This window comes from Oncorhynchus kisutch, linkage group LG6 (genome assembly GCF_002021735.2).
Source record: "Oncorhynchus kisutch isolate 150728-3 linkage group LG6, Okis_V2, whole genome shotgun sequence".
Lineage (NCBI taxonomy): Eukaryota > Metazoa > Chordata > Actinopteri > Salmoniformes > Salmonidae > Oncorhynchus > Oncorhynchus kisutch.
Window position 1 is genome coordinate 48,424,518 of NC_034179.2, and position 26,581 is coordinate 48,451,098.

Here is a 26,581-nt window from a genome sequence, read left to right on the forward strand (position 1 = left end):
TGAAGTCAGAAGTTTACATACACCTTAGCCAAATACATTTAAACTCAGTTTTTCACAATTCCTGACATTTAATCCTAGTAAAAATTGTCTTCGGTCAGTTAGGATCACCACTTTATTTGAAGAATGTGAAATTTCAGAATAATAGTAGAGGGATTTATTTCAGCTTTTATTTATTTTATCACATTCCCAGTGGGCCAGAAGTTTACATGCACTCAATTAGTATTTGGTAGCATTGCCTTTAAATTGTTTCACTTGGTTAAAACGTTTCAGGTAGCCTTCCAAAAGCTTCTCGCAATAAGTTGGTTGAATTTTGGCCCATTCCTCCTGACAGAGCTGGTGTAACGGAGTCAGGATTGTAGGCCTCCTTGCTCGCACACACTTTTTCAGTTCTGCTCACAAATCTTCTATAGGATTGAGGTCAGGGCCTTGTGATGGCCACTCTAATACCTTGTCTTTGTTGTTCTTAAGCCATTTTGCCCCTACTTTGAAAGTGTGCGGTGTCATTGTCCATTTGGAAGACACATTTTCGACCAAGCTTTAACTTCCTGACTGATGTCTTGAGATGTTGCTTCAATATATCCACATAATTTTCCTGCCTCATGATGCCATCTATTTTGTGAAGTGCACCAGTCCCTCCTGCAGCAAAGCACCCCCGCAACATGATGCTGCCGCCCCGTGCTTCACGGTTGGGATGGTTTTCTTCGGCTTGCAAGCGTCCCCCTTTTTCCTCCAAACATAAGGATGGTCATTATGGCCAAACGGTTCTATTTTTGTTTCATCAGACCAGAGGACATTTCTCCAAAAAGTACGATCTTTGTAACCATGTGCAGTTGCACAAGTTTACCCGCATGGCAAACTTTTTTATGGCGGTTTTGGAGCAGTGGCTTCTTCCTTGCTGAGTGGCCTTTCAGGTTATGTCGATATAGGACTTGTTTTACTGTGGATATAGATACTTTTGCACCTGTTTCCTCCAGCATCTTCACAAGCTCCTTTGCTGTTGTTCTGGGATTGATTTGCACTTTTCGCACCAAAGTACGTTCATCTCTAGGAGACAGAATGCGTCTCCTTCCTGAGCGGTATGACAGCTGCGTGGTCCCATGGTGTTTATACTTGCGTACTATTGTTTGTACAGATGAACGTGGTACCTTCAGGCATTTGGAAATTGCTCTCAAGGATGAACCAGACTTGTGGAGGTCTACAATTATTTTCTGAGGTCTTGGCTGATTTCTTTTGATTTTCCTATGATGTCAAGCAAAAGGCACTGAGTTTGAAAGTAGGCCTTGAAATACATCCACAGGCACACCTCCAATTGACTCAAATCATGTCTACTAAACTATCAGAAGCTTCTAAAGCCATGGCATCATTTTCTGGAATTTTCCAAGCTGTTTAAAGGCTGTCAATTTAGTGTATATGAACTTCTGACCTACTGGAATTGTGATACAGTGCATTATAAGTGAAATAATCTGTCTGTAAACAATTGTTTAAAAAATGACTTGTCATGCACAAAGTAGTTGTCCTAACCGACTTGCCAAGACTATAGTTTGTTAGCAAGAAATTTGTGGAGTGGTTGAAAAACATGTTTTAATGACTCCAACCTAAGTGTATGTAAACTTCTGAATTCAACTGTATATACTACCGTTCAAAAGTTTGGGGTCTCTTCGAAATGTCAGTGTTTTTGAAAGATAAGCAAAAAAAAAGTTAATAAAAATAACCTCAAATTGATTAGAAATATACTGTAGACATTGTTAATATAACTTACTATTGTAGCTGGAACCAGCAGATTTTTTTTACTGGAATATCTACATAGGCGTACAGAGGTCCATTATCAGCAACCATCACTCTTGTGTTCCAATGGCACGTTGTGTTAGCTTATCCAAGTTAATATTTCTTTTTAACTTGTTCTCAACTGGCCTACCTGGTTTAAAAAATTTAATGTTAAAAGGCTGAAGATCTCTTACAACGCTGTGTACGACTCCCTTCACAGAACAGAGCAAACTGGCTCTATCCAGAATAGAAAGAGTGGGAGGCCTCGTTGCACAACTGAGCAAGAGGACAAGTACATTAGTGTCTAGTTTGAGAAACAGTCAGACGCCTCAAAAGTCCTCAACTGTCAATTTTTGTCTATGGAGATTGCATGGCTGTGTGCTCGATTTTATACACCTGTCAACAACGGGTGTTGTTGAAATAGCCAAATCCACTAATTTGAAGGGGTGTCCACATACTTTTTATATATACACTACCATTGAAAAGTTTGGGGTCCTTGTTTTTGAATGATAAAATAATTTTTGTCCATTAAAATAACATCAAATTGATCAGAAAGACATTGTTAATGTTGTAAATGACTCAACTGGCAGCTTCATTAAATAGTACCCGCAAACACCAGTCTCAACGTCAACAGTGGAGAAGCAACTCCGGGATGCTGGCCTTCTAGTCAGAGTTGCAAAGAAAAAGCCATATCTCAGACTGGTCAATAAAAATAAAAGATTAAGATGGGCAAAAGAACACAGACACTGGACAGAGGAACTCTGCCTAAAAGATCAGCATCCCGGAGTCGCCTCTTCACTGTTAACGTTGAGACTGGTGTTTTGCGGGTACTATTTAATGAAGCTGCCAGTTGAGTCATTTACAACATTAACAATGTCTTTCTGATCAATTTGATGTTATTTTAATGGACAAAAATTATTTTATCATTCAAAAACAAGGACCTTACTACGTGACCCCAAACTTTTCAACTGTAGTGTGTATATATAAAAAGTATGTGGACACCCCTTCAGAATAGTGGATTTGGCTATTTCAACAACACCCGTTGTTGACAGGTGTATAAAATCAAGCACACAGCCATGCAATCTCCATAGACAAACATTGGCAGTAGAATGCCCTTAAAGAGCTCAATGACTTTCAATGTGGTACCTTAATAGGATGCCACCTTTCCAACAAGTCAGTTTGTCAAATTTCTGCCCTGCTAGAGCTGTCAACTGTAAGTGCTGTTATTGTGAAGTGGAAACGTCTAGGAGCAACAACTGCTCAGACGTGAAGTGGTGGACCACACAAGCTCACAGACAGAATGGGACTTCTGAGTGCTTCAGCACTTAAAAATCGTCTGTCCTTGGTTGCAACACTCACTACCAACTTCCAAACTGCCTCTGGAAGCAGCGTTAGCACAATAACTGTTAGTCAGGAACTTCATGAAATGTGTTTCCGTGGCCGATCAGCCATACACAAGCCTAAGATCGCCACCATTGGACTCTGGAGCAGTGGAAGTGATAAATCGCACTTCACCATCTGGCAGTCCGGCAGACTAATCTGGATTTGGTGGATGCCAGGAGAACGTTACCGGCACCAATGCATAGTGCCAACTGTAAAGTTTGGTCAAGGAGGAATAATGGTCTGGGGTTTTCATGGTTCGGGCTAGGCCCCTTAGTTTCAGTGAAGGGAAATGCACAAAGCATTTCACAAAGCAAGGTCCATACAGAAATGGTTTGTCAAGATCGGTGTGGAAGAACTCGACTGGCCTGCACAGATCCCTGATCTCAACCCGATCAAACACCTTTGGGATGAATTGGAATGGTGACTGAGAGCCAGGCCTAATCGCCCAACATCAGTGCACGACCTCACGGATGCTTGTGGCTGAATGGAAGCAAGACCCTGCAGCAATGTTCCAAAATCAAGTGGAAAACCTTTCCAAAAAAGGCGAGACCAACTCCATATTAATGCACAAGATTTTGGAATGAGATGTTCGACGAGCAAAAATAAATGCACACTGAACACAAATATAAACACAACATGTAAAGTGTTTGGTCCCATGTTTCATAAGCTGAAATAAAGATCCAAGAAATGTTCCATGTGTCCCTTGGGTTGTGCCGTGGCGGAGATCTTTGTGGGCTATACTCAGCCTTGTCTCAGGATGGTAAGTTGGTGGTTGAAGATATCCCTCTAGTGGTGTGGGGGCTGTGCTTTGGCAAAGTGGGTGTGGTTATATCCTTTCTGTTTGGCCCTGTCCGGGGGTGTCCTCGGATGGGGCCACAGTGTCTCCTGACCCCTTCTGTCTCAGCCTCCAGTATTTATGCTGCAGTAGTTTGTGTCGGGGGACTAGGGTCAGTTTGTTATATCTGGAGTACTTCTCCTGTCCTATTCTGTGTCCTGTGTGAATTTAAGTGTGCTCTCTAATTCTCTCTTTCTCTCTTTCTTTCTCTCTCTCGGAGGACCTTAGCCCTAGGACCATGCCTCAGGACTACCTGACATGATGACTCCTTGCTGTCCCCAGTCCACCTGGCTGTGCTGCTGCTCCAGTTTCAACTGTTCTGCCTTATTATTATTGGACCATGCTGGTCATTTATGAACATTTGAACATCTTGGCCATGTTCTGTTATCTCCACCCGGCACAGCCAGAAGAGGATTGGCCACCCCACATAGCCTGGTTCCTCTCTAGGTTTCTTCCTAGGTTTTGGCCTTTCCATGGAGTTTTTCTTAGCCACCGTGCTTCTACACCTGCATTGCTTGCTGTTTGGGGTTTTAGGCTGGGTTTCTGTACAGCACTTTGAGATATCAGCTGATGTACGAAGGGCTATATAAATAGATTTGATTTTGATTTGATGTGTAGAAAGTAAATTTTTCTAAAATTTTGTGCACAAATTTGTTTAAATCCCTGTCAGAGAGCATTTTTGTTTTGCCAATATACTCCATCCACCTGACAGGTATGGTATATCAAGAAACTGATTAAACAGCATGATCATTACATAGGTACACCTTGTGCTGGGGACAATAAAAGTATACTCTAAAACGGGGAGTTTTGTCATACAACACAGTGCCACAGATGTCTTAAGTTTTGAAGGAGCGTGCAATTGGCATGCTGACTGCAGGAATGTCCACCAGAGCTATTTACAGACAATTGAAAGTTAATTTCTCTACCATAAGCCACCTCCAATGTCGTTTTAGCGAATTCTGCAGTGCATCCAACCGCGGACCACGTGTATGGTGTTGTGTGGGAGAGTGGTTTGCTGATGTCAAAGTTGTAAACAGAGTTCCTCATTGGTAATGGGGTTATTGTATGGGCAGGCATAAGCTGCAGAAAACGAACACAATTGCATTTTATCGATAGCAATTTGAATGCACAGAGATACCATGAAGAGATCGTGAGGCCTATTGTCATGCCATTCATCCACCGCCATCTCATGTTTCAGCATAGTAATGCATGGCCCCATGTCGCAAGAATCTGTACACAATTCCTGGAAGCTGGAAATGTCCCAGTTCTTGCATGGCCTGCATACTCACCAGACATGTCACCCATTGAGCATTTTTGGTGTACTCTGGGTAATGTGTACAACAGCGCGTTTCAGTTCCTGCCAATATCGCTCAACTTTGCACAAGCATTGAAGAGGAGTGGGACAACATTCCGCAGGCCACAATCAACAGCCTGATCAACTCTATGTGAAGGAGAGGTGTCGTGCTGCATGAGGCTATCTGCATTGTGTCCCACCCACCACCCGCCAACCCCTCTTACGCTACTCTGTTCATCATAAATGCATAGTCACTTTAACCATATCTACATGTACATAATACCTCAATCAGCCTGACTAACCGGTGTCTGTATGTAGCCTCACTACGTTTATAGCCTCGCTGCTGTATATAGCCTGTCTCTTTACTGTTGTTTTATTTCTTTACCTACCTATTGTTCACCTAATACCTTTTTTGCGCTATTGGTTAGAGCCTGTAAGTAAGCATTTCACTGTAAGGTCCACACCTGTTGTATTCAGTGCACGTGACAAACTTTGATTTGAAATGGTGGTCACACCAGATACTGACTTGTTTTCTGATCCAAATGTTTCAAATGTAACTGGGATTATAAAAGGCACATAAAGACCCATATACATGGGAGAAACCTTTTCGCTGTAATGACTGCGGCAAATTCTATCGTCAGATCAGACATCTAAAGCGGCATATGAGGAAGGTGCATATGGTTTCTCACAACCGGGAGAAACCATACAGGTGTCATGTTTGTGGCAAATGGTTCAATTGGGAATCTTCTTTGAAAAGGCATATGAGGACCCATACAGGGAAGAAATCTTATTTCTGCACTGTATGTGGGAAATGCTACGGTCATATTGGACATCTGCGAGTGCATATGAGGAATCACACAGGGGAAAGACCATATAGATGTTCTTTGTGCAATAAAGGCTTTACCACATCATTCCAGTTAAAACAACATAAAAACAAAACCAGATCGTGTGGTTTTGCTCATAATGGTCTGATTGAATCTAGGCCTAAGCCATAATGTTTGCAGTGGCTATGAATGTGGGATATAGTTTGAACTGAATTAATGGATTTATTGTGGGACTAATGTGTATGGCCTAAAATACTTTGGGACAAACACACATACACACACGGGTTCTTTTACTGCTTCTATGAAGTTGTCTCGGAGTTGCTCTAACCGTTATTGCATGAGATATTGTTAGTTGGGTTACCCCCTGTGCTGTGTTCACATTGGTGTGTCTTATCCATCCTCTCTACTAGCTATCTGGCAAACAGGCTACACTCTAGGCAGTCTCTTCTGCTGATGTGTGTGTCTGGTAGTGGTACTCTCTCTCCTACTCTTTTCATATTGGCAGTGTAAATACCTACCTGCCGCCCCAACAACATTTTATTTGTTTGGTATTGACTGGACCTTATGTCTAATGGTTATTCTTGGTCATTTTTGTTCACATCTGTACTCAGAATGTATATTTGGATGAATGTCCTTTATTACAATTCAAATGTTTGATATGTTGAATTAAGCAAATATGCACATAATAAATAACCCAATGTATTTAATGTCTTGAGATTTATTCATACATTTCTAAACAAATGACAATCTATATCCTAACAAAGATCCAAAACAGTTAGAGTTAGTCCAAAACTAGAGGTATCACCCCTAACTTTCCTGCATGAATCATCATAAAATTCCATGAAGTCATCATATAATATTAGTGTGTCATTTTATTGACACTGATCAATCTAGTTTACTATGCAGGATACGGTTGGCTGTATACCTTCTCCAACCGGATTGTCATACTTTTTTTCTCCATTGTTATTAAAAAGCATAAATTCTATATATATTGAAGTCGGAGGTTTATATACACTTAGGTTGGAGTCATTAAAACTCGTTTTTCAACCACTCCACAAATTTCTTGTTAACAAACTATAGTTTTGGCAAGTCGGTTAGGACGTCTACTTTGTGCATGACAGAACTCAGTTTTCCAACAATTGTTTACAGACAGATTATTTCACTTATGGTTGGAGTCATTAAAACTCGTTTTTCAACCACTCCACAAATGTCTTGTTAACAAACTATAGTTTTGGCAAGTCGGTTAGGACGTCTACTTTGTGCATGACAGAACTCAGTTTTCCAACAATTGTTTACAGACAGATTATTTCACTTAGACCACTGCGTCATTCACTGTATCACAATTCCAGTGGGTCAGAAGTTTACATACACTAAGTTGACTGTGCCTTAAAACAGCTTGGAAAATTCCAGAAAATGATGTCATGGCTTTAGAAGCTTTTGATAGGCTGATTGACATATTTTGAGTCAATTGGAGGTGTACCTGTGGATGTATTTCAAGGCCTAACTTCAAACTAAGTGCCTATTTGCTTGACATCACAGGAAAATCATAAGAACTCTGCCAAAACCTCCACAAGTCTGGTCCATCCTTGGGAGCAATTTCCAAATGCCTGAAGGTACCATGTTCATCTGCACAAACAATAGTAGGCAAGTATAAGCCGCATGGGACCACGCAGCTGTCATATCGCTCAGGAAGGAGATGCATTCTATCTCCTAGAGATGAATGTACTTTGGTTGCTAAAGGTGCAAATCAATCCCAGAACAACAGCAAAGGACCTTGTGAAGATGGGTACAGAAGTATCTATATCCACAGTAAAACAAGTCCTATTTCGACATAACTGGAAAGGCTGCTCAGCAAGGAAGAAGCCACTGCTCCAAAAGCGCCATAAAAAAGCCTGACTACAGTTTGCAACTGCACATGGGGACAAAGATTGTACTTTTTGGAGAAATGTCCTCTGGTCTGATGAAACAAAACTATAACTGTTTGGCCATAATGACCATTGTTATATTTGGAGGAAAAGGGGGAGGCTTGCAAACCTGCAATTGACAGGTTTGTACCTAAGTTGTAGAAACATCTCAAGGATGATTAATGGAAACAGGATGCATCTGAGCTCAATTTTGTGTCTCATAGCAAGGGTCTGAATACCTATGTAAATAAGGTATTTCGTTTTTTTACATTTTTAACAATTGCTTAAAAAATAAAATAAAATCTATTTTCACTTTGTCATTTTTTATTTATTTAACTTTATTTAACTAGGCAAGTCAGTTAAGAACAAATTCCTATTTATAATGACAGCCTACCCCGGCCAAACCTGGACGATGCTGGGCCAAATTGTGCGCCGCCCTATGGGACTCCCAATCACGGCCAGTGACGCCTCTTGTACTGGGATGCAGTGTCTTAGACCACTGCGTCATTATAGGGTATTGTGTGTAGATTGAGGAGGAAAAATGTGTATTTAATCCATTTTAGAACAAAGCTGTAACGTAACAAAATGTGGAAAAAGTCAAGGGGTGTGAATACTTTCCGAATGCACTATATGCATTCATACCTGCATTCATGTTTATTCCAACACTTTTGAATTCTGACAGATAAGGCAGTGTTGTCTAGTGCAATTCAGTGTACTTTTTCCATCAATATGGAGCAAATGTTCATGAGCCTCAGTAGGTTGACAATTGGTCTCATCAGCATTTGCAATCTGTATTTGATTTACATTGTGGCCTAATCTTGTGTTAGCTTCTTCCATGACAGCTGTCCTTTTTGAATGGCAAAACAAATGCTAAATTGTCTGGTCTTGAGCAATCGTCTCCTTTTAAGTTTCAGCAATTGGGAAAGTGCACATCTGTGATACGAAAAGTGAATGATGACATTTCTGATAAGTGGGTGTAACTATAATGCAGTTAGTACCAGATCCAAACAAGCATCTTTCTGGATAGATCTGTAACGATATTCAATCGTGCCATAATGTTCTACCAGCTGAATATACTGACTGCAAATACACTGCTCAAAAAAATAAAGGGAACACTAAAATAACACATCCTAGATCTGGATGAATGCAATATTCTTATTAAATACTTTTTTCTTTACATAGTTGAATGTGCTGACAACAAAATCACACAAAAATGATCAATGGAAATCAAATTTTTCAACCCATGGAGGTCTGGATTTGGAGTCACACTCAAAATTAAATTGGAAAACCACACTACAGGCTGATCCAACTTTGATGTAATGTCCTTAAAACAAGTCAAAATGAGGCTCAGTAGTGTGTGTGGCCTCCACGTGCCTGTATGACCTCCCTACAACGCCTGGGCATGCTCCTGATGAGGTGGCGGATGGTCTCCTGAGGGATCTCCTCCCAGACCTGGACTAAAGCATCCGCCAACTCCTGGACAGTCTGTGGTGCAATGTGGTGTTGGTGGATGGAGTGAGACATGATGTTTCAGATGTGCTCAATTGGATTCAGGTCTGGGGAACGGACGGGCCAGTCCATAGCATCAATGCCTTCCTCTTGCAGGAACTGCTGACACACTCCAGCCACATGAGGTCTAGTATTGTCTTGCATTAGGAGGAACCCAGGGCCAACCGCACCAGCATATGGTCTCACAAGGGGTCTGAGGATCTCATCTGGGTACCTAATGGCAGTCAGGGTACCTCTGGCGAGCACATGGAGGGCTGTGCGGCCCCCCAAAGAAATGCCACCCCACACCATGACTGACCCACACCAAACCGGTCATGCTGGAGGATGTTGCAGGCAGCAGAACGTTCTCCACGGCGTCTCCAGACTGTCACGTCTGTCACATGTGCTCAGTATGAACCTGCTTTCATCTGTGAAGAGCACATGGCGCCAGTGGCGATTTTGCCAATCTTGGTGTTGCTTAGTGGTGTTGCTTAGTGGTGTTGCTTAGTGGTGTTGCTCTGGGGCCTTTCAGAACAGGTGTATTGCTACTGAGATCATGTGACACTTAGATTGCACACAGGTGGACTTTATTTAACTAATTATATGACTTCTGAAGGTAATTGGTGGCACCAGATCTTCTTTAGGGGCTTCATAGCAAAGGGGTTGAATACATATACACGCACCACTTTTCTTTTCTTTTTTTTCCTCTTTTTTTTTTGTATGTCCATTATATGAAATCCAAATAAAAATAGATTTAAATTACAGGTTATAATGCAACAAAATAGGAAAAATTCCAATGGTGGTGTGTACTTTTGCAAGGCACTGTATTGGCAATCATATTCTAGGTGGGTGTATCTGCTGCAGACCGGGAAAAGGATTACACATTTGCTATATAGGAGGTCTATCTACTGATGTAGGATCTTAATTTGAGCATTTTCTCACAGCAGGAAAATAACCATGCAGCCACAGGAAATGTGAATTATCATGTGGATTATAATTTATGGACATTTTTGTGGGGGTTGATACATTTTTTTGCTAGGGCAAATCAAGTCTGAATGTTAAAGTGGAAATGACGTACTTTAGAAGCCTTTATTCCTCAAATACACTACAAGTTTGTATTAACTTCTGTGCAGGATATTTCCTGCAACAATCGGGTGATTTAAATTAATCCTACATTGGTATACCCACTGTGTAGATGGAGTTCACAACATTTGGGGTGTTCCAGGATTAGACACACACAAACATGCAGGGACGCACGCACACACACGGTCACATGTACACACTTGTGCATGGCTTTAATTTTTCAACTTACAGGATTGATATACATATGAGGAGAAAGCTGAAGTCATAACCTTTTCACTGACGTAATCAGAGCTCATGCAATTTCCCAGTTCGTCCACTAGATTGCAGTAGAAGATCACATGATGCATCTTGGCCCCTTGAAACCAGATGCGTCTGGTTTGATCTGGTTTGGGTAGTGACTTACTGTGTGGAGTTGGCTAAACGGAATTTCAGGCCTGACATCTTAAAATGACCCTTGTTTTTTAAAATAACACACAGACAGGCGAGGAAACTTCAATCTGCTTTTCCTCTGAATTTTTCCCATTGGAAACGAAGCAGGGGCATTCTTATGACATCCCAACAGTAAGGTTTGAGCTCAGGTAGCCTAGTGGTTAGAGTGTTGGACCAGTAACCGAAAAGTTGCTAGATCAAATCCCCAAGCTGACAAGGTAAAAATCTGCAGTTCTGCATCTACAGGCAACTTCACCCTACACCACTTCCTGGGGCCAAGAGCCTATCTGCTGTCTCAAACGTCCATAGCAGGTGTTAACACATACAGTTGAAGTCAGAAGTTTACATACACCTTAGCCAAATACATTTAAACTCACTTTTTCACAATTCCTGACATTTAATCCTAGTAAAAAATCCCTATCTTAGGTCAGTTAGGATCACCACTTTATTTTAAGAATGTGAAATGTCAGAATAATATTAGAGAGAAGGATTTATTTCAGCTTTTATTTCTTTCATCACATTCCCAGTGGGACAGAAGTTTACATACATTCAATAAGTATTTGATGGCATTGCCTTTAAATTGTTTAACTTGGGTCAAACGTTTCGGGTAGCCTTCCACAAGCTTTCCATAATAAGGTGGGAGAATTTTGGCCCATTCCTCCTGACAGAGCTGGTGTAACTGAGCCAGGTTTGTAGGCCTCCTTGCTCGCACATGTTTTTTCAGTTCTGCCCACACATTTTCTATAAGATTGAGGTCAGGGCTTTGTGATGGACACTCCAATACCTTGACTTTGTTGTCTTTAAGCCATTTTGCCACAACTTTGGAAGTATAATTGAGTCATTGCTCATTTGGAAGACCCATTTGCGACCAAGCTTTAACTTCCTGACTGATGTCTTGAGATGTTGCTTCAGTATATCCACATAATTATCCTGTCTCATGATGCCATCTATTTTGTGAAGTGCACCAGTCCCTCCTGCAGCGAAGCATTCCCACAACATGATGCTGCCACCACATGCTTCACGGTTGGGATGGTGGCTTTGGCTTGCAAGCCTCACCCTTTTCCCTCCAAACATAAGGATGGTCATTATGGCCAAACAGTTCTATTTTTGTTTCATCAGACCAGAGGACATTTCTCCAAAAAGTACAATATTTTTCCCCATGTGCAGTTGCAAACCGTAGTCTGGCTTCTTTATGGCAGTTTTGGAGCCATGTCTTCTTCCTTGCTGAGCGTCCTTTCAAGTTATGTCGATATAGGTCTTGTTTTACTGAGGATATAGATACTTTTGTACCCGTTTCCTCCAGCATCTTCACAAGGTCCTTTGCTGTTGTTCTGGGATTGATTTGCACTTTTCACACCAAAGTACGTTCATTTCTAGGAGACAGAACGGTTCTCCTTCCTGAGCAGTATGACAGCTGCGTGGTCCCATGGTTTTTATACTTGCGTACTATTGTTTGTACAGATGAACGTGGTACCTTCAGGCATTTGGAAATTGCTCCCAAGGATGGACCAGACTTGTGGAGGTCTACAATTATTTTCTGAGGTCTTGGCTGATTTCTTTTGATTTTTCCATGATGTCAAGCAATGAGGCATTGATTTGGAAGGTAGGCCTTGAATTACATCCACAGGTACACCTCCAAATGTATCAAATTATGTCAAATAGCCTATGAGAAGCTTCTAAAGCCATGACATAATTTTCTGGAATTTCCCAAGCTGTTTAAAGGCACAGTCAACTTAGTGTATGTAAACTTCTACAGTGAATTATAAGTGAAATAATTTGTCTGTAAACAATTGTTGGAAAAATTACTTGTGTCATGCTCAAAGTAGATGTCCTAACTGACTTGCCAAAACTATAGTTTGTTAACATATACATTTGTGGAGTTGTTGAAAAGCGAGTTTTAATGACTCCAACCTAAGTGTATGCAAACTTCCAACTGTACTATGCTGTCACACCCATTTGAAAATCTCCACCTGACCTTCTTCTTAACGGTTCAACCACAAACTCAATACTGTCTAGTCTAGTCTGTGGAAACTATTTTCCCTCACTCACTTCTTTCACTTTTAATGGTATACTCTCAGTGCTTAATGTGCCTGAACAAAAAGTGAGCACGAGAGGGGGTGACCTGGAGAGTTCTGAGGTACCGGAATGCAAGAGATAAAACAAAACACCTTTATAATAAAGCATTGCATGCATATCATATCATTTGCGTAGTGGCATTGAGCAGTTGAGTAGAGGCACTTTTTTGGGCCTTTTATAAACGGATTTCATACAATTCTAGTCATTTTATGGCTGGAGACTTTGGCATAATCTTGTTTAATGCGTGTTAAAAACAACTGGGAACTCGGAGCTGGGAAATATCTGACTTCTGACTTCAGTGCATTCAAGGACAAAAAAAAGGCAGCTCTAGCTGCGCAGAAATATGACAGACTGACTTGTCGGAAAGGTGGCATCCTATGACGAAGCTACGTTGAAAGTCACTGAGCCCTTCAGTACTGCCAATGTTTGTCTATGGAGATTGCATGGCTGTGTGCTCGATTTTAAAACACCGGTCAGCAAATGGTGTGGCTGAAATAGCCAAATCCACTAATTTGAAGGGGTGTCCATATACTTTTGTACATCAACTGATAATTACCATACTTGTCTCTGTAGTTTTCACAAGCTCTTAGTAAAAAAAAGTATAATTTATTTGAGTATTTCTTCAACATCAGCAGATAATTCAGTGAAGCCATTTAGTGTTACCTAACTACATTTTATGAGTAATTTATCATGTTTTAATTATCATGTTATTGTTTATAGTGGCACATTCAGTCCAGCTTTAAATGACGTTCAGTTTATAAAGCCTTCATAAGCACTACATTAATGTATTACAAAGCATCTATAACTGTATGTCATGCTTTATAAAGGGTTCATAAATGTGGCATAACTGTGTTACATTAATCACCAATGTCAAAAGTGACATAACCCACTTATGTTAAATATGACATAAACATGTGCTTTATAAAGGGTGCCATGTTGTGATGAAGGATGGCACACACACTAAAGTGAGGTCATCTTAGTCACATTAAACCTAATCTCATTCCCAGACAATTCCGCCCAAATGCACGGAAGATCTGGTGCACCAACACGTCAAATTATTTAGGACTTTGTGGCTGTCCTTAATAAATCAGCAGATGTTAGTAACCTATATAATCCCCTGTAATACTTTGTTTGAAGTGAGACACCTTCGGTCTTTTATAACACATCCATAAAGACACTATATCGCATGATGCTGTACTTACTTTAAAATCAGACCCCTTATGAATGACAAAACACATACATAAATGCCTTATATCATATAAAGTCACACATCTTTGGTCATTATGATGTAAACACAAATGTAATAACACTTGGAATGATCACTAAGAGCTAATACGAATAAACATTAAAGACATGTTTAAACCATACATTTCCTTTGATTTTTACATTTTCACAACAATACAAATACATAAAGTTTCAAAAAGTTCAGCAATGTAATTACATTGAACATTACACAGGGCTGTGAATAGTGTAATTTTTCCCTGAGCTGGCGGACGAATGTTCTTGCCTCTTTGCCTGCTGGAGGTACTGCATGTTGGTTCCAACCCTAAAAGTAACAACAAAGAAAGTTAGCAGGTCTGTTAGGAAATGCCTTTGTCACACCATCTGGATAAGGACATTTTTGTGCTGTGTTGGGGAATAATCAGAATTAGTTGGTAACATAGGTAAGATGTTTTATATTCATCATATGTTTGTAAGTTACTTCTCATCAGAATGTGTTTGTATAATACTGTGGCGGGGTTGCAGTATCTGTTCTCTGTCAAGACTAAGTTATTTGGGCCGGAGAGAGGGGAGAGGTCAAGCGTGTATCTCTTGGCTCCACAATGTCTGTGTGCCAGTCAATGTGTCTCTGTGATCTTGTCAAGATAGGATGGATTTGATATATGCCTGTTGATATGGAGGATTGATTCATGGTTCTGAGTTTGAGAAAATAACATAGTTTAGGAGACAAAGCTGAACAATAAATTATGCGTGGTTTGCTCTCATGATTTGGTAAATACAGGAAATTTCCACGACAGCTGCCCAGAAATACTCTAGATGGGGAAACTCCATTAGATTCATATTATTATATTCCTCTTTCATTTACAAATCTCATGATGTGACTATGACACGAGACAGTATATGACACGAGGCTGTATATTTATATAGATTTTATTTTGCTGAGCGTGCTAGCTAGCAATTTCTATGAAGTCACCAAAATTATTTGAAATAAAGATTGAGTTAGCTAACGCAACACTTAACTACTACAATCCTAATTTAAATTACAATAAATAAAGGTTAACTGACTTGTTTTTTTCTGTCCAGTGGCACTACAAGTGGGCATTTGAATTGCAAACTGTGATGAGTGTAGGGCATGCACCCTGAATTAAAGGGCAACGACACTCGAGAAACAAGAATCAAAGTCTCTTACATTTTTCCCCGATCTCAAAAGTTGTCCTCTGATGTGGTTTAAGCATTGTTGTGAACACAGAAAACCAAATGCTGTTGTTTTTCTATTAAGGTTGAAGTCCGCGCCGTCGCAGAAATATAATTAGCATAAAAAAAAAAATCCACAATCTTTCAAGCTGATGTTTTACGTGATTCTGTCCAGTTGTGTTTTTAGTTTGTTTCTTTGCGTTGTTTGTAATTTATTTTTAAAATGATTTTGTACATAATGTTGCTGCTACCGTCTCTTTTGACCAAAAATAACTTTGGAACTGCGATTACTCACCACGAATTGGAAGAATCCTTTTTTACGTTAACGAATCTGACGAGCCCGACGTGAATGACATACTGCTTTCCCGGGAACAGGCCCAGATCCCCCTCGTTTGCGTGAAGAGAAGGCAGAGAAAAAGGGGCCGGATTGCGGGCTGCCTTCTGAGAGTTCGTAGGCGATCGAATAAACCCACACTGCCTTCCATTCTGCCCAGCAAACGTGCAATTTTTGGAAAATAAAATCGATGACCTACGCGAAGGTTAAACTACCAACGGGACATTCAAAACTGTAATATCTTATGCTTCACGGAGTCGTGGCTGAACAATGACATTATCAACATACAGCTGGCTGGTTATACGCTATATCGGCAGGATAAAACAGAGGCGTCTGTTAAGACAAGGGTGGGGGACTTTGTATTTTTGTAAATAACAGCTTTTTCACAATATCTAAGGAAGTCTTGAGGTTTTGCTTGCCTGAGGTTGAGTATATCATGATAAGCTGTAGACCACACCATCTACCTAGAGAGTTTTCATCTGTATTTTTCGTAGCTGTTAACATACCACCACAGACTGATGCTGGCCCTAAGATCACACTAAATGAGCTGTATTCCACCATAAGCAAACAGGAAAAGGCTCAACCAGAGGTGGCACTCCTAGGGGCCAGGGACTTTAATGCAGGGAACCTTAAATCGGTCTTACCAAATTTCTATCAGCATGTTAAATGTGCAACCAGAGGGACCACCTTTACTCCACACACAGAGACGCATACAAAGCTCTCCCTCACTCTACATTTGGCAAATCTGACCATAAATCTATCCTCCTGATTCCCGCTTACAAGCAAAAAGTAAAGCAGGAAGCACCAGTGACTAGATCAATAAAAAAGTGGTCAGATGAAGCAGATGCTAAGCTACAGGACTGTTTTGCTAGCACAGACTGGAATATGTTCCGGGATTCCTCCGATGGCATTGAGGAGTACACCACTTCAGTCATTGGCTTAATCAATAAGTGCATTGATGACGTCGTCCTCACAGTGACCGTACGTACACACCACAACCAGAAGCTATGGATCACAGGCAACATCCGCATTGAGCTAAAGGCTAGAGCTGCGGGTTTCAAGGAGCAGGACTCTAACCCGGAAGATAATGAGAAATCCCGCTATTTCCTCCGACGAACCATCAAACAGGCATAGCATCAATACAGGACTAAGATCTAATTGCACTACACCATCTCCGACCCTCGTCGGATGTGGCAGGGCTTGCAAACCATTACAGGCGACAAAGGGAAGCACAGCCGAGAGCTGCCCAGTGACACGAGCTAAACTACATCTATACGCCCTAGTAAGCAAAAATAACACTGAAACATGCATGAGAGCACCAGCTGTTCTGGAAGACTGTGTGATCACACTCTCTGCAGCTAATGTGAGTAAGACCTTTAAACAGATCAACATTCACAAGGCCGCAAGGCCAGACGGATTACCAGGACGTGTCCTGTGAGCATGCACTCACCAAATGACAAGTGTCTTCACTGACATTTTCAACCTCTTCCTGTCCGAGTCTGTAATACCAACATGTTTTAAGCAGACCACCAAGGTAGCCTGCATAAATTACTACCGACCTGTAGCACTCATGTGTGTAGCCATGAAGTGCTTTGAAAGGCTGGTCATGGCTCACATCAACACCATTATCCCAGAAACCTTAGACCCACTCCAATTTTCATACTGCCCTAACAGATCCACAGATGATGCAATCTCTCTTGCACTCCACACTGCCCTTTCCCACCTGGACAAACGGAACACCTATGTGAGAATGCTATTCATTGACTACAGCTTAGTGTTCAACACCATAGTGCCCTCAAAGCTCATCAATAAGCTAAGGACCCTCGGACTAAACACCTCCCTCTGCAACTGGATCCTGGACTTCCTGATTGGGTGTCCCTAGATGGTAAGGGTAGGTAACAACACATCCGCCATGCTGATCCTCAACACAGGGGCCCCTCAGGGGTGCATGCTCAGTCCCCTCCTGTACTCCCTGTTCACTCATGACTGCACGGCCAGGCACGACTCCAACACCATCATTAAGTTTGCAGATGACACAACAGTGGTAGGTCTGATCACCGACGAGACAGCCTATGGGGAGGAGGTCAGAGACCTGGCCATGTGGTGCCAGGACAACAACCTCTCCCTCAACGTGATCAAGACACTGGAGATGATTGTGGACTACAGGAAAGAGGACCGAGCACGCCCCCATTCTCATCAACGGGGCTGCAGTGGAGCAGGTTGAGAGCTTCAAGTTTCTTGGGGTCCACATCACCAACAAACTAACATGGTCCAAGCATACCAAGACAGTCGTGAAGAGGGCACGACAAAACCTATTGCCCCTCATGTGACTGAAAAGATTTGGCATGGGTTCTCAGATTCTCAAAAGGTTCGACAGCTGCATCATCGAGAGCATCCTGACTGGTTGCATCACTGCCTGGTATGGCAACTGCTCGGCCTCTGACTGCAAGGCACTACAGAGGGTAGTGCGTACAGGCCCAGTACATCACTGGGGCAAAGCTTCCTGCCATCCAGGACCTCTATACCAGGTGGAACATCTAATCAAATGGCTACCCAGACTATTTACACCCCCCCTCTCTATTTTACACCGCTGCTACTCTGTTGTTACTCTGTTGTTATCATCTATGCATATTCACATATTCACAATAACTCTACCTACATGTACATATTACCTCGACTAACCGGTGCCCCCGCACATTTACTGTGTATCGGTACCCCCCTGTATATGGTCTCGATATTGTTATTTTGCTGCTGCTCTTTAATTACTTGTTACTTCAAAATGTATTTATTTTTCTTATTCATATTTTTATATATTTTTTAAACTGCATTGTTGGTTAGGGGCTCGTAAGTAAGCATTTCACTGTAAGGTGTTATATTCTGTTATATTCGGCGCATGTGACTAATACAATTTGATGAATCCGTTTTTTTCATTGGATGCATCCGCTTATGTCACACTTTTGCATCTGTGGTGACCATGAGACATCCTAAAAATCAGTCTTATTTATTTATAAAAAAGATTTGACCAGCCCACCCCAATAAAAGATGGTCTGGCCTTTCTGGCATTTGCCAGAATTGCCAGATGGCCAATCCGACTATGTGTTCCACAGTTGAGAGATGTTTTTTTCCAAACTCATTCTGCCACTGGAATATCGCCCACTGCTCCCTGCCACTCCAGCATACTTCATTCTGATGCAAATACTAAGAGGGCTGAAGTTTTGAGGAGGAGGGGTGGTTGGGGACTAGTGGAAAAAAAATGTGTGGGCCTCAACGCAAAGCTCTAATGTTCTCAGTGGAGTTGAAAACAACAACAGCATGAGTGCACCGTCTGTCTGCCATAGTTATTGTGTGCCTTCTGGCAAACTGTGCGCCATGGAATCCAGAATACTACATTTTTGGTGTTGAGCCTTCACTTGTGGTGGTGGTGGTGGTGGATACCATGTACAATGAGCCACCAGGTCAGGGGGAGGGAGCCACAGCCAACCACAACACTGACTGGGGATGAGTGGCTATACTGGGGACTCTGGAGGAGAGTGTGGTGGGATGTTGACTTGGGTCTAAGAGCTAAAAAAGTGACGCACTGTCGTAACATTCCGACTTGCCTCTCTTGTCTGTCTGTATGAGGGCTGTACACCGTGGCATGTGGCTGGGATTAGGACATTTCCATGTGGATTAAAACCTTTGCAACGCCTACATTGCAACTCACTCTGAGGAGTGTGAGGTCCCAGACCGATCCCGTCTCTGCAGTTTGGCCCATGGTTTCACTTAGCAGGTACGTGAAATGGATTTTCTGCTGTTCAGACAGACCGACAGTGTGACAGTGATCTATTTCTTAAGTATTGTTATGGGATTTTTCATCAAGTGAGATGTTTTTGTTTGCTGAATAGGAGAGGAGGGTGAACGTTTTCACTTTTCTAATTTTGAAAAAAGGCTATGGTCTTTTAATGGCAGGAATAGTGTTGCCTCATTGAGTTTTATTAGAGGATGAGTGACCTATGTTAAACATTTAATTGTGTTGCCATAGTCATGTAGGCCAGCAAGTTTTAAAGTGCAAGGTCATTACTATTGCCTGGTTTCCCTTCAGTGGAACTGCTGCCAGGGATTAGTTTTGTGGAACAAAAGTGGTACAATTAGAACCACAAATGTACCCTCACCACTTTGTAGGGTGAGTAACTGTGAAATCAATTATTTAATCTCCGAGACACTCAAAATGTTTTGTTTTTTTCTAATATGTCTAAGACCAATGTAATATGTGTTGTTAGGAATATAAATGAGTGGAATATCAAAGATACATTTTCAAATCTATTGCTGACGAGGTGTTTTATGAAACAACTGAGATAAACAACACTTAAGTTATAATAATAATTTATATATATATATATATATATATTCATTTTATTGATGTTCATTTTCTATAACCAACTTAAATTAGTGTTTGCTAGTTGTGGTTTCTCCATTGTGGTTTATCCCGGTCTTATACACTTTTTCCCAAAGCTCCAGGATGTTCCAGTTCGTCCAGAGGCACATCCACGACCACGTGATGGAGCGCATAATCCGCCGGACTCGTCTGGTGACCAAAGATGGCCGCTGCAACATTGAGTTTGGCAACATCGAGTACCACAACCAATTTGCCTACCTGGGGGATTTCTGGACGACAGTTGTGGAGATCCGCTGGCGTTTCGTCCTCCTCCTCTTCGTCGCCTCCTTCACAGGCAGCTGGTTCGTCTTCAGCCTTCTGTGGTACTGGATTGCCAAGAGCAATGGTGATCTGATTGGACAGAACCGCACAGACAGCCACGTTCGTTGTATAGACAATGTCAATGGACTCACCACGGCTTTCCTGTACTCCTTGGAGACCCAGACAACAATTGGTTATGGTGGACGGGCACTCACTGGGCACTGCCCTGGCACCGTGGCCCTCATTGTCGTCCAATCCCTCATTGGTGTCTTTGTCAACTGCTTCATGTGTGGAGTGATCCTGGCCAAGATCTCCCTTCCCAAGAAGAGGGCAAAGACAGTGACCTTCAGTAACACAGCTGTCATCTGCCTGAAGAAGGGCAGCCTGTGCCTGCTTATCCGAGTGGCCAACCTCCGCAAGACCTTGCTAATTGGGAGCCAAATCTACGGCAAGCTGCTTAGGACAACTGTCACGCCGGAAGGTGAGACTATAATTCTCGACCAGGTAGGCATTGACTTTGCAGTGGACGCTGGCAAGGACAACCTGTTTTTTGTCTGCCCGCTGACATTGTACCACATCATCGACAAGGCCAGTCCATTTTACGACATGTCAGCGGACACCCTCCAGCAGCAGGACTTTGAGCTGGTGGTCTTCCTGGACGGGATGGCAGAGTCCACCAGCTCCGCCTGCCAGGTACGTACCTCCTTCATTCCCCAGGAGGTCCAATGGGGATACAGCTTCCTGCCCATCATCTCCCGCACCAAGACAGGCAAGTACCATGTGGACTTCTCCAACTTCTCCAGAACCGTGCCGGTGACGACCCCACACTGTGTCCAATGCTTTCAGAGTGATCCAGACCAAACCAATCACAACAATAACCAAAACAACCACCACAGGAAGCTAGGTATTGACAACCCCGGATTCGAGGTGATTGACATTCAAGACACAATGGATATCACAGAAATGTGAGCCGGAGGAAACCACAGACTAACAGACAGCAGCCCCCTGGATGTGGGACGTGGCTCGCCGAGAGAGATATGGATTAAGCACTTGTTTATGAGAGTATTCATGTCCTCTCTATAGTCCGATGTGATTGACAGAAAGCTCATATTGGGGTCAGGGGCTCATAGTGAGTCATAGAGAATGAGCAGGTAGCCCCAGTTCTAATAACCAGTGAGCCAAAGAATAATGTACACCTTGGATATGGTGCAAATCTTTACTTTGCTTCATGTGAGCATTGGGTATTACACTTGAGTTAAGATTGAACAACTCAGTATTATTTATGTCTATGCCTTTAAAAGACAAAATATCAGCCTTTATGTGTTGTTTAAAAAAATGACATACAATGCAAAAGACCGAAGAAATCAATGATCCCTGGAAACATTGCTATGTGTTGAGAGGTTCGCTCTTGTCAATGTTGAACTGGTGTTTTCAAGCTCTGGTAGGAGCTAAACTCTTGGTAAGAACAGCTCATTACACTCAAAGCACCTTTGTGACATACAAACAGTAACTATTGTACTAGGTACAGTAACTATTAAAAAGGGCTTTGGTCATGACCTGAAGGAGAGAGTGGGAGAGAGAGTAAAGCACAGGGGGTATTCATGAGAAGCTTATGACCTGAGCCTGTTTTAATGAAATATGTCAGAGATGGGGGGAATAACAATAGGGTAGAACTTGCTTCCCTAGAGTCATTACATAGTCTTTTTCTTAACTGGAATGACAAAGTACATATTATGTGCCATAACAGATTCATCATGTATGCCTTAATTCCTTTAGAATACTGTGAATAGCTGCTAATTGCACTGACTGGGAATATTAATGTGACTAATCTACATTGTGTAGATGTCTTATTTTGTAATATTGAGTTACTTGTTCTCAGGGAAAGCAGCATTCCTGGTTAGAATAAATAAATGTTTTTTGACAATGCCTTGAGTATTATCCTTTCTGACACATGGGCCTGTATCCCACAAAGCATCTCAGAAAAGGTCCTATGAATCCTGTTTTAAGACAACAAAAAAACACAGCTCAGAGTAGATTTTAAAATGATGTTAAGACAATGCCCAGACAAACTCTGAGCCAGGAGTAAAATCAACTCATCAACATTTATCTCAGCTGGTAATAATAATTGCTTGATGTACCACAAAGGAAAGATAGTGATGATGCTCATTGACCATGGGCGAGTTCGTTTTGCATGGCACAGGGCCCCGATTGAGTGGAGATTTCACTTCAGGACCAATGGAATGGACTAAAACAGTGGTTTCCAAACCGTGGCACACCATGATGGGATAGAAAATTCTTCGGCACACCTAAAATTAATTAATTTAGTGGTAAAGACCTCCATCTGATCAGTAATGCTAATCATGTATTTTCTGTGAGACACGTTATTTATAGATTAAATAGGGATTATTTGAAATGTTTTCATAGTTTTGATAGTTCCTTACTTATGATGATTAATTTGTGTGTACCCGTTAAGAGCGTCCTGGGAGTCTGAGCCAGAAAGTAGAAACATGTAGGTCAGGTAAATTAGGTCTTTAGTTTTGAATGATTGGGCTACAGACGAGTGTTTTCTGCAATGTAAAAGTGAAACCGCGGACACAAAGCCATGCTCTGTTTGTTTCTATGACAGAGGCTGTGGCATAGGTAAGCCCTACCAGAGACCTATATTAAGAAATAAATGACTCTGGCTTAGCCTAATCAGACTTGTCTGTGCTAATGGTTTTCACAGAAAAAGTAAAATGATACAAATTACTTTGCTCTTGATGCACATGCCTCAAATGATACAAATGTAACAATAGCCTGAGGCACTGGACTTAAAACAAAGACACAGATGTAACCATGTGCCATTTAAAAAGGTAACTGCCCCTTAGAACCAATTTATCTGGGTTTAAGTGGCCTTTGTGCATTGATATGAGTCAGAAACATTCATTCTAGTGTTAAAGTGTACTACATAGTGTAAAATGAAGATAATTTTGTTCATAGTCAGTCTCGTCCAAAATTGAGTTTTGTAAGTGAGTTCATCACGACTTACTGGAGGGTTGGGTATGGATTATTTATTTGTGACTTGCTCTAACATAATCAGTCACATTGACCCCAAAAACACATTTAGAGTTTTATAGTAATGAATCCTAGCTTTCTAATGAGACCAACATGTTCTCTCTACTCCAAATATCAGGCGACTTACGTGCCCAGGAAAGCTCAGACCAACAACTAAACGTAGTCTAACAAAGACTACAGTCGTGGCCAAAAGTTTTGAGGATGACGCAAACATTAATTTTCACAAGGTTTGCTGCTCAGTGTCTTTAGATATTTTTGTCAGATGTTACTATGGAATACTGAAGTAGAATTACAAGCATTTCATAAGTGTCAAAGAATTTTATTGACAATTACATGAAGTTGATGCAAAGAGTCAATATTTGCAGTGTTGACCCTTCTTTTTCAAGATCTCTGCAATCCGCCCTGGCATGCTGTCAATTAACTTCTGGGCCACATTGATGGCAGCCCCTTCTTGCATAATCAATGCTTGGAGTTTGTCAGAATTTGTGGGTTTTTGTTTGTCCACCTGCCTCTTGAGGATTGACCACAAGTTCTCAATGGGATTAAGGTCTGGGGAGTTTCCTGGCCATGGACCCAAAATATTGATGTTTTGTTCCCCGAGACACTTAGTTATCACTTTTGCCTTATGGCAAGGTGCTCCATCATGCTGGAAAAGGCATTGTTCATCACCAAACTGTTCCTAGATGATTGGGAGAAGATGCTCTCAGAGGATGTGTTGGTACCATTCTTTATTCATGGCTGTGTTCTTAGGCAAAATTGTGAGTTAGCCCACTCCCTTGGCTGAGAAGCAACCCCACACATGAACGGTCTCAGGATGCTTTACTGTTGGCATGACAAAGGACTGATGGTAGGGCTCACCTTTGTCTTCTCTGGACAAGCTTTTTTCCGGATGCCCCAAACAATCGGAAAGGCGATTCCTCAGAGAAAATAACTTTACCCCAGTCCTCAGCAGTCCAATCCCTGTACCTTTTGCAGAATATCAGTCTGTCTCTGATGTTTTTCCTGGAGAGAAGTGGCTTCTTTTCTGCCCTTCTTGACACCAGGCCATCCTCCAAAGGTCTTTGCCTCACTGTGCGTGCAGATGCACTCACACCTGCTTGCTGCCATTCCTGAGCAAGCTCTATACTGGTGGTGTCCCGATCCCGCAGCTGAATCAACTTTAGGAGACAGTCCTGGCGCTTGCTGGACTTTCTTGGGCGCCCTGAAGCCTTCTTCACAACAATTGATCCGCTCTCCTTGAAGTTCTTGATGATCCGATAAATGGTTGATTTTATTGCTATGGCTCTGGCAGCAAATAGCCAAATGTTATGAGCAAGCATTCAGCAACGTACACAACTGGTTGCATAGTAACAGTGTCAGCGTCACCGGCCTGAATGTATTCTGTAGTTACAGTCCCTCTATTAGCAAATAAATCACTTATAAACTAGAGGAAGTTATTTTTCTCACTATGTGTTTATTGAGCTATGAAATTTAATTTAATTCACAGGCTACTTACAAAACCTGGTGGATTTGTTGATCAGCAGTGTTGTGGGAACCCCCCTACCATCAGTAGCGGTGAGTGGGTAAAATCACTGGGGAAGCCAAGCCAGGTAAAAAAATAAGAAGCCATACAACCTATGTGTTGTGATGATTGCGTGGCTGGCTCTATAACGTGTTTGTTCATATGCCTTGCCACCGTGATATACAGTAGAGGCCTAAGGACGAGACAATAAGAAGACACATTGGCAGAATAAATTCAACCACGCCTTTGTTTCATCACAAAACCGGGGAAAGCAAAATCTGCCCAGTGAAGTCCACAAAGCATTTTGCATGTAACAAACAGTTACATAACCTTCAGCATAGTTAATGACATTTTCCGACTACTAAACAACCATTGTTTAAAAAAAGTTTCTGACTCCACTATTCCACTATTCCAACATAGAATGCCAATCATTTCAACTTCAATATTTCAATGTCATCAAATCACCTATGCTTTGTTTAATAAAGTAGTTTAAGAAACTAAAAGATACCAAAAACAACCAGTCAACGTAAGCTAAATATGATGTGGCTGTCCATGGTACTGATGTGTGTGCGTGTCTGTCTGCTTGCGTGCAAGTAGAAAAAACATGTTGACTCACCCTACTTGTAGAGAAACGCCAATGACATCCTCCTCGCTTTCATATAGCCGAAACGGTCTATGACTCTGTCATACAGTACACGCTTTTAGTTTTTATTGTCCTAGGCTACCTAGCTAAAATGCTTGCACACTAGCCTAACTTCCTTTCATGGGCAACAATGCGCCAAGCCAGCTAGTTAACATTAGCCTACTATATCTAGCTACATATTGAACTTCCATCCTCTCAAGCCAGAGGCATAATGTATGAATTTATGGTTGGATTAGAATCACCATTATAATTACTGGCCAGTACGGAGAATTAAGTAAAACCAGTCCAAATCCCTATTTCCATCCATGGAAAGGGACGATATAAGTTAGCTAACTAGCCATCAGAGGACAACGACCCAATGAGATTCAACAATTCAATTTTTTTCTGTAAATTACATTCTTCTTTTAATGTGATGTGATTAGTGTGAAGCCAAATCCAAACTGGCTTCTCTTAACACTTTTTTTTTGGTGCGCCAGGACCATTCACAGTTGACCTCATGCAGTTTAGCTCAATGCTGATTTGCTATTATTTTATTTATTTATGTTTATCAAGAGAGGCCAAATGCTAGCTGGCTTCCGTTGCATTAAATCTTTGGGTGGCAACAATGTCATATTATTTTTCAGATAAATGGTCTACACATCCTGAGAAAGAGGGGCGCTGTTTTACTTGCTCGGATGCTTTCTCCGGTGAGATACTTTTGTATATACAGTGTATGTGGACATCCATTCAAATGAGTGGATTTGGCTATTTCAGCCACACCTGTTGCTAACATGTGTATGAAATCGAGGACACAGCCATGCAATCTCCATAGACAAACATTGGCAGTAGAATGGCCTTACTGTGGAGCTTAGTGACTTTAAACAAAGAATGCCAACAATT

General features: G+C 41.6%; 1 protein-coding gene across 1 annotated transcript; it reads left to right on the plus strand.

Annotated features, from left to right (window-relative positions):
- Positions 1–20,327: 20,327 nt before the first annotated feature.
- LOC109892163 (ATP-sensitive inward rectifier potassium channel 1-like) lies at positions 20,328–22,422 on the plus strand. Its single transcript, XM_020484599.2, has one exon. The coding sequence runs from the start codon at positions 20,328–20,330 to the stop codon at positions 21,471–21,473; it is 1,146 nt and encodes a 381-aa protein (XP_020340188.1). The 3' UTR covers positions 21,474–22,422.
- The last annotated feature ends 4,159 nt before the right edge of the window (positions 22,423–26,581 follow it).